The sequence below is a fragment of the Ahaetulla prasina genome, chromosome 12, assembly GCF_028640845.1.
Source record: "Ahaetulla prasina isolate Xishuangbanna chromosome 12, ASM2864084v1, whole genome shotgun sequence".
Classification (NCBI taxonomy): domain Eukaryota; kingdom Metazoa; phylum Chordata; class Lepidosauria; order Squamata; family Colubridae; genus Ahaetulla; species Ahaetulla prasina.
The window spans coordinates 6816231-6825425 of record NC_080550.1 but is presented as its reverse complement, the minus strand read 5'-3'; the positions used below and the strand labels follow the sequence as shown (position 1 = coordinate 6825425).

Below are 9195 nucleotides of genomic sequence, written 5' to 3'. Positions count from 1 at the left end.
GGGGCAGTGGTGAGATTCAAATAATTTAACAACCGGTTCTCTGCCCTAATGATTTCTTCCAACAACCAGTTCGCCAAACTGCTCAGAAAATTAACAACCGGTTCTCCCGAAGTGGTGCGAACTGGCTGAATCCCACCACTGACGTGGGGACTCCTGGGAGGGGCGGGGTGGGAGGGGCCAGCCAGGAGTGGGATTTGGGGGTTCTCTGAACTGCACAGAATCTTAGCTAGAGGTTCTTCCGAACCCTTGCGAACCCCCAGCAGCCCCACCCCTGAATTAACCACATGGACTGCTGTAGAACACAGGAAGCCATAAAAATCTCTCTTACCCACCCATCAAATGTTAAACATTATCCGAGGATAATGTTGCAGGATCCAATTTGGGTCAGTTACTGGGACCAGAGGTTTTGTCTTCTGAGCTTTTGGACTCGTGGTGGAAGATAGGCTTCAGCATGAGTCCAAAATCCCAGAAGACTGGTGACCGGCCCAGATTGGATCCTACAAATGTTAAACAAGTTCATCATTTAGTTTTTAGATCTATTCCTGTGATTGGGTACAATGGAGCTACACCATCGTGATGTCTGAGCCCGCCACAATTTCTTTACACGCCTCGGTCCTTGTATGCTGTATGCTCCAAGCCAAGACCCAAATCTAAACCTGGTTTAATTTCACTTAACACTTAAATGGGTTACAATCATATGACATTGATTCAGTCTAGATTCAGTCTAGTTCACAAGATTGCCCTCCCCCCATTGTCTTTAATTATTCCTCCTCCTGTTGGATTAACAATACAATTTGAAGACAATTTTTGCAAGGACCCTGGAAGTTGCACCCCAAGTTTCCAGTGGCTACTTACATTCCTGGACTTTTAGGTGGGGTACTCATGTCATAAGGGTACAGACACATGGACTAAATAGTTCTCAGCTTCAAAGTTGGGATGCCTTTCATTTCAACTCTACTGTACAAATACAACTTCTTTCCCTTCCATTATTCTAAACTTGTCCTGGAAGAAAGAAAAGTCAAATTTTGGAAACTGTCAGTATCAAGTTCTGCACATTTATTAGGTGATGTCCAAGGGGACACTTTTACAAAACAGTTCTGGATCTCCCTGCAATGGTTCCACTGGGTGATCTCTGAATTTTACCATAAGAAGAACGAGCAAGAAGTTTTGCTTTCTCCACACAACAAATTGTGTATTAAACTGTTCCCTCGTATTTTTTTCCCCCTCTTAAGTTCCCAATATCTTTCAGTCTTTCTACTATTGGGAAAATGTTCCTGTCTCATCAAAAGCTGCATTATATTTCTCTCCTTTTCTGTTGTAGCCCACCAGTGGCCAGCAGAGCTGGCAGCAGATTCGGACAGTGAGGAAGATGGGGAGGAATGTGGGCCAGTCCTGGAGTCTGGAGAAGGCTCGGATGATGGCTCTGAGTCGGAAGCAGAGAGGTGGGCCAAGGCCATCTGGTAGGAATCTCCGGAGTCTGACATCAGCGAGGCAGAAGAACAGCGTGAGCCTGTTCCCAGTATGCTCATGCGCAGAGCTGCCAGGAGACAGGAGCAATTAAGAAAACAGGGTTGACTTGGGAGTAAGGCTTGGAGATGATTGACTCTTCCCATAAGACATAAAAGAGAAGCAAATGGGACGTGAGTTTTTGCAGGAAGCAATTAGTTCATCTGGTCAGTAAAAGCTGTGGAAAAGTTCCATTTAACTCTGTGCTAAGTTTGGCCTTGCCCTGCGTGTGGCAATTAGTTCTCTGGCAGCAGTCCAAGGGAGATAAGGTGAGTGTTTGTAAACACTCCCCTGATAGACTGTTTGAGAAGCCTTTCGACTGGAAATGACAATAATTCACAGCTGTAAGAATTAAAGAGGTTTGCAGGGACTAAGTTTATGCTATATACTGTCTAAGGCAGGGGTCTCCAACCTTGGCAACTTTAAGACTTGATGATGATGATGATGATGATGATGATGATGATGATGATGATGATGATGATGATGAAGCCTAGGGCTTGAAGTAACCTGTGTTGACCTAAGATGGCTCAGATCTTAGGGATCTCAGATCTGCAGGGACTAAGTTTATGCTATATACTGTCTAAGGCAGGGGTCTCCAACCTTGGTAACTTTAAGACTTGTGGACTTCAATTCCCAGAGTTCCTCAGCCAGCTTTGCAAAGTCCACAAGTCTTAAAGTTGAAGTCCACAAGTCTTAAAGTTGCCAAGGTTAGAGACCCCTGTTCTAAAGAACCTAAGTCAGAACACTTTCTTCTCCTCATTGCACATATTCCTGTACTGTCAGTTCCTTCAGCGTCAACATTTTCTGTGGAAGTTTTTTGGCCTTCCTCTCATCCATCTTCTTCTGGAAGAGCAAGAAGTCTCTCCCGAGCTCATATGCTAAGGAGATCATCGTTTCTAGCAATGGTAGGTAGTACCGGTGACCAGGGTGTTTTTCTAGACGCTGTAGGGCCTTTTCTCCAAATTCGAAGGCACTTTTGAAGTCCTCCAGATCTTTGTGACATACAAGGATGGCGCAGAGAGTGGGGACCAACAGAATGGGTCTGTGCTTTGTGAGCTTCTCTTGCAAAGCGATGGCCTCCAGAAGACCTTCCAAAGCTTTGGTATATTGTCCTCCCCGAAGGCAGCTGTAGGCCTCTTCCAGCTCAGGCCTTGTTAAGAAGTCAATGAACCTTCGAGAGGTCCTGATGAATTCCATGGAGTATAGAATTCGCAAATAATCCTGGAAAGCCAGTTTTCTCTCCAGAATGACTTCATCCATGAAATTGCCAGTCAGGATCTTTTTGGGAAAGATGAGGTCTTCCATTTCGTCATAAAACTCTTTAAACAGGCTCTTGTGCAGCTTTTCAAAATCAGAATACCGGCGTTCAATCATGGATACGTTGCTGTCAAAGCTGCCAGTCTGGATTATGATGATTTGGTACTTCTGGAAAGGGATACACAAGCGGAAATATTTTAGGGATGTCAGATGGAAAAGGAGTCCTTTCCCTTGAATATCGGTTGCATTACTTTGAATATTTGCAGTTTTAGTTTAGCAACTATGCCCAGCTTCTCACCTCGGTGGATGGCTTCATTTTATGTGATAATTTACGTCCTGTGGTTTATTCAACAATCCATGATCCAAGTACTTATGGCTTAGTACTTTGTGTGAATTACTGGCTCACACATAATGCTATGCCGCAACCTACGGCTTACAAGTGGGGTACCACCCTATTCAAAACCACGATGCTTGTGCCAAGCTGTAATGTAGCTTAAGCCAGTAATTGCTATAATCGTTATATTTGTAGCTTATAATGTGGTGTTAGCCATTGTATTCGTAACCATGATATACTGTAGTACAAAAAATAAAACTATCTAGCCCTAATGAAGTTATTAGAGTCATGATTGAATCAACTGATGAAAGGGGATTTATTCAGCTAGAGATCTGAGCCATCTTAGGTCAACACAGGTTACTTCAAGCCCTAGGCTTCTTCATCATCATCAACATCAACATCATCATCACCATCATCATCATCAACATCATCATTCTTTTGTCAGCTTATTATCTTACCACATATTTAGAGAAAGGCTTCTCTACAATTTTGGCTGATGGGATTTCAAAGAGCACCTTGACTTCTCGGCAGTTTCGTTTCTCATTCCGCCAGTATTCCTGAAGTTCTTTAGTTGTCATGGAAGAGTTGGGATTTTTCTCGTCTAAAAATTAGAGCCATGGATTAGAGACAGTGTGCGGATGTAGAATAATGGCCTGGATTGTAAACATGGTATCATCTTTATGTCTCCACGGGTTGCCACCAGTTCGCTGCCCACGCATGCATGGTGCACTCTGTGTGCGTGTATGTGCAGTGTGTGCGTGTATGTGCAGCGCACACCAGATGCACGCTATATGCGCATGCACAGTGCGCACCAAACACTCACTGCGCGCATGTGCAGTGCGCACCACACACGCGCTTTAAGTGGAAAAAGGAGCCATTTGAAGGTAAGTAAAACAGCGAGGGGGGACAGCTTTGTGGCATGATTTAGATTCGCTCAAAAGCAAGATTTCCTGCTTTCTAGTGTATATGAATCGTGCGGCACAGCTGATTGTTGGAAATACTGGTTCAGACGAACTGATAGCTTTTTTTAAACTACCGGTTTGCCCGAACAGGTGCGAACTGGTAGTATTTCACCCCTGATTTGATCCCTTATCATCAGCTGTACTGGAGGAAAGATTTCATGAGATCCCTTATTCATAGAGACTTTGCCCATGTGGTACCCAGGAAGTAGAAACTATATTTATTTATTTATTTATTTATTTTATTTATTTATAATTTAATTTTTATACCGCCCTTCTCCCGAAGGACTCAGGGCGGTTTACAGCCATATTAAAACCAACATAAAATATAAACACATATATTTAAAACCAATTAAAAACCAATTTACAGTAGGCCGAAACTCTAAAACGGTCATAGACCGAATAAAACCCATTAAAATTTCATTTAAAATTTCGCTTAGGCCAGTCCCGAACGATGAAATAATAAAGTCTTAAGTTCGCGTTTGAAGGTCCGGAGGTCGGGGAGTTGGCGCAACCCTGGAGGCAGCTCATTCCAAAGGGCAGGTGCCACCACAGAGAAGGCTCTCCCCCTGGGGGCCTCCAACCGGCATTTTTTTGGTCGACGGCACCCTGAGAAGGCCCACCCTGTGGGAGTGCACAGGTCGTTGGGAGGCTATTGGTGGCAGAAGGCAGTCTCGTAAATAGCCCGGTCCTAAGCCATGGAGCGCTTTAAAGGTGAGAACCAACACCTTGAATTGCACCCGGAAGACTACCGGCAGCCAGTGCAGGCCACGCAGGAGAGGTGTTATATGGGAGCAACGAGCTATATATTCCCATATGGTGTTCTTTCTATGGTGCCCCAAAACCTGCCCTGATCACCCCAAACATTTCCAAATAGAAGGATCATGCAGATAAATTTTATGCTTTTATGCTGCCCTCTGGGAGGAGGTTTTCTAGGTATTTCTAGCAGGACAACCAGATTCTGTAACAGCTTTGTTCCCTAGGCCATACATCTGGTAAACTCGCAAGATTAGTTTTTCTCTACATTATACATCCGAACTAGATTGTGTTGTTTCTCTGTGTCGTGTATGTGGGTATATGCATATATTTTTTTGTTATGTTTATGTAGTGTATAGGGACGTGGTGGCTCAGTGGCTAAGACGCTGAGCTTGTCGATCAAAAGGTCGGCAGTTCAGCGGTTCGAAACCCTAGTGCAGCATAATGGGGTGAGCTCCTGTGACTTGTCCCAGCTTCGGCCAACCTAGCAGTTCGAAAGCATGTTAAAAAATGCAAGTAGAAAAATAGGGACCACCTTCAGTGGGAAGGTAACAGCATTCCTTCCGTGCGCCTTTGGCATTGAGTCATGCCAGCCACATGACCACGGCGACGTCTTCGGACAGCGCTGGCTCTTCGGCTTTGAAACGGAGATGACCACTGCCCACTAGAGACAGGAATGACTAGCGCATATGTGAGAGGGGAACCTTTATCTTTACCTTTACCTTTACCTATGTAGTGTATATTGGAGGTGGTGACCCTTTGAGAGCTGCATGCAATGAAATTTCATTTTGATGCATGCTGTGTACATTCAAAGTGAAAATAAAGTTATTCTAAGTTCTGCTTATTATTTTTGAAAGGATGCAAACCCTATGCTCACATATCAGGAGGCCAAATATTTTCTCCCAGTTACACAATGGTGGAAAAGTTTTTGTTAGCTAGGCTGTTCTACTCTCCTATGACTATTTTGCCCCTAATAACTAATTGCTGTATTAAACTATTTCTCCTTTTTGACTATACTCTTATTGTAAAGGCAGGTCAAAGACCCTAATAATATTTGATATTATATTTAGAGCGCTGAAATAATTTTAACTTGGAATGCTAGGGGAAGATTGCATAGAACACACTGAGTTAAGCCAACATTTACAAACCATGATTGCCGGATACATGCAGTACATTGAGCAGAATTGTCATCTTTTATTTCTTTTCAAACCCGCCATTTCTCCAAATATTTTAATCTTCCTCATCGCAGAGTCAATATTCTGTAGTGCAGGGGGTCATCAACCTGCGGCTCTGGATTCAGTTAATTCTAATTCAGTTCTGTCAAATCCCCATGCGCCCTAATCCGAGCTTTCTGGAATGTAAAAATGGACTTCAATCCCTTTAAAAAGGCCAATCCGTTCAAATTCAGTACTGAACAGAACGAGAACGAACCAATAAGGGCAACTGAATTCAGAACCACAGATAGGTAGTTGTGTTGGATCACAGTTCTTAGCAGTGCCTTTCCAATGGTGGGGCTGATGCAGGAGTGGGCTTCAAAAATTTTAGCAAGGTGTTCTCTGCCTAGTTACTGAGTGGGTGTGGCCATGGTGGGTGTGGCCTAGTTGGCCTCTTGCTCCACAGCAGTGGGGGCGGCATTTTTGCCCTCCCCGGGCTCCGGAGGATTTTCTTGAGGCCCTCTGGAAGCCAGAAATGGGCCTGTTTCTGGTCTTCCTGAACTTCCAGTAGGCCCATTTTTTGCCCTCCCCAAGCCTCTGTGCATGCGCTGCACTTACCTGCATCCAAAATGGCCCGCGCGGGGACTCCTGGGCGGGGAGGGTTGAGGTGGGTGGGGCCAGCCAGGGGTGGGCTTTGGGGGTTCTCTGAACTGCACAGAATCTTAGCGAGAGGTTCTCCCGAACCCCTGCAAACCCCAGCAGCCCACCCCTGGGCTGATGGGATTTGGGATGCAAAACATCTGGAGGACAGCAGTTTACCTATCTTATAAAATGGCTTACCTGGTTGTTTGGGGGTCTCTGTTGCTTCCTGGGTTGCTTGAGGTGAATTCATGTTTTCATAATCATCCTCTTCGCCAGAATGGATGACTTTAGGAGGCTCGGATGTCTCTGAGGGTTCTTCCTGCCCTTCTTCCACTCCTGAGTAGGACTGGTCTTCATCCATTGTATAGCTTCCAGAGGGAAAAAATGTAATTGGTACGTATAATGGTGGGTGGGAATGACTTCAAAAGGTGGAGGGGAAAGATGCTGTCTAGGGAATGATGCGATAAGAGAGGACATGGCCCACAGATGCATAACAGACAGAGAAAAAAGCCTCCCCAAGTTATCAAACAGATGGTGGGAGATTTCTCCTATCAGACTTGTAAGGTTTAATTAATGTATGGTAGCCTTACAATAAACCGTAAGGAAGGCTGAGCGCCAAAGAATTGAGGCCTTTGAACTCTGATGCTGGAGAAGACTCCTGCAAGTCCCTTGGACTGAAAGGTGATCGAACCGGTCAGTCCTAGAGGAGATCAACCCTGACTGCTCTTTAGAAGGCCAGATCTTGAAGAGGAAACTCAAATACTTTGGCCACATAATGGGAAGGAAGGACTCACTGGAGAAGAGCCTAATGCTGGAAAAGATTGAGGGCAAAAGAAGAAAGAGACAGCAGAGAATGAGGTGGCTGGATGGAGTCACTGAAGCAGTTGGCGTGAGCTTAAATGGTCTCCAGGGGATGGGAGAGAACAGGAAAGCCTGGAGGAACGTAGTCCATGGGGTCGCGATGGATCAGGCACAACTTGGCAACTAACAACAACAAGCCTTACAACAAAATAGAATTAGCTCATCTGGACATGTTTCTTTGTCTTTAAAGTTTTTTATTTTAAACACATTAAAACGAAAGACAAAACATATAACATTTATGTTTCTTGTTTGCTGTATCTGAGAAAGCTTACAGCAGCGGTCTTCCAACTTGGCAGCTTTAAGACTTGTGGACTTCAACTCCCAGAATTCTGGGAGTTGAAGTCCACAAGTCTTAAAGCCGTCAAGTTGGAAGACCTCTGGCTTACAGTATATCACAGAAAGCTTTTCAGACATGTTTTCACCATATTTCGTTGAATAAGGTGCAGTTCACGCAAAACAGAGAACGGATGGAACTGACTTACATCCATCTAACCTCCTCCAACAGGACAAAACAATACAGTTATGAAGAGACATAGTCCTAAGCAAAAAAAAAATAAAAATCACAAGCAACCACATCCCACTAGTTTGAAACTTACCGACTCTTAATTAAGACAGACAAAATCCTGCCCCAGTGGAACTCTGGAAAGGATTTGATAAAGTTGTGAAGATACGTTGCTTCTAAAACACAGTTTTAGCAACTCTTCTGGCTTCCTTTTGAAATCTCCAGAGACAAATAAACATTGAGTTTCACTTTAGATATCTTGGTCAACTTCTCTATTTTATTTTAATGAAGGAAGTTTAACTGAGCTTCCTCATTTTTAATCTCGTCTGTGCTGTTCTAAGAAGGTGGTTTACTACGAAAAGTCCTGAGTTCTCTCAATTTTTTTTTTTTTTTGAAATACGATACCTGGTTCTTTTTATATGAGGACAAGGTCTTGGTACACTCCCAATAATCTGGTCAGTGTTGAGAATAGCAATCGTCAAATGTCTGCATGTAAAATAGTGAAGTTGGAATATGTATTGGTTGTTCCCGTTAACTATTTTCCTCCTTTTCCACAAAAAAAGTCTGACTAGATAGCACAGTGGCAAAGACACTGAGCTTGTCGATCAGAAAGGTCAGCGGTTCGAATCCGTAGTAGAGGTCTCCTGAGTGAGCAGGGGGTTGGACTAGATGACCTCCAAGATCCCTTCTGACTCTGTTACTGTTAAAATTTCCATCAGAAATGTCTGGATTTATTGAGCTAAGAACCAGGACTCCAGAAACTGATGAAAGGCAGATGAATTTTTGAAAACTTTTTTACTTTTTTTCAAACTATTTACTAAATCTGCACTACTATTAATCTTCTCATCGTTCCCGTCACCCATCTCCTTCCACTTATGACTCTAACTTTGTTGCTTGTATCCTTACGATTTATACTGATATTGATCGTTTCCTGATTGCTTATTTGTAGCCTATGACTATAACATAACATAACATAACATAACAACAGAGTTGGAAGGGACCTTGGAGGCCTTCTAGTCCAACCCCCTGCCTAGGCAGGAACCCTACACCATCTCAGTCAGATGGTTATCCAACTATCATTAAGTTTTGTATCATTAAGTGTCAAATTTGTACCCTATGACTATCATTAAGTGTTGTAAATGTTGTACTTTGATGAAGATTTCTTTTATGTACACTGAGAGCATATGCACCAAAGACAAATTCCTTGTGTGCCAATCACACTTG

The 9195-nt window shown here is 43.6% G+C and overlaps 1 protein-coding gene across 1 annotated transcript; it reads right to left on the bottom strand.

The window, feature by feature from the left end:
• Positions 1-1453: 1453 nt before the first annotated feature.
• SNX20 (sorting nexin 20) lies at positions 1454-8212 on the bottom strand. Its single transcript, XM_058155596.1, has 4 exons — positions 8066-8212; positions 6807-6976; positions 3556-3698; positions 1454-2931 (listed from the first exon to the last, which is right to left on the bottom strand). The coding sequence occupies exons 2-4, from the start codon at positions 6967-6969 to the stop codon at positions 2263-2265; spliced, it is 975 nt and encodes a 324-aa protein (XP_058011579.1). The 5' UTR covers positions 6970-6976; positions 8066-8212; the 3' UTR covers positions 1454-2262.
• Between the last annotated feature and the right edge of the window lie 983 nt (positions 8213-9195).

Excerpts from the sequence above, each read along its gene's own strand:
- SNX20 (XM_058155596.1), bottom strand. The coding sequence starts at position 6,969 with ATGGATGAAGACCAGTCCTACTCAGGAGTGGAAGAAGGGCAGGAAGAA. Across the intron at positions 3,699-6,806 it reads AGAGACCCCCAAACAACCAG|ACGAGAAAAATCCCAACTCT; the intron begins GTAAGCCATTTT and ends TCTAATTTTTAG. Across the intron at positions 2,932-3,555 it reads AGCCTTTCTCTAAATATGTG|AAGTACCAAATCATCATAAT; the intron begins GTAAGATAATAA and ends ATCCCTTTCCAG.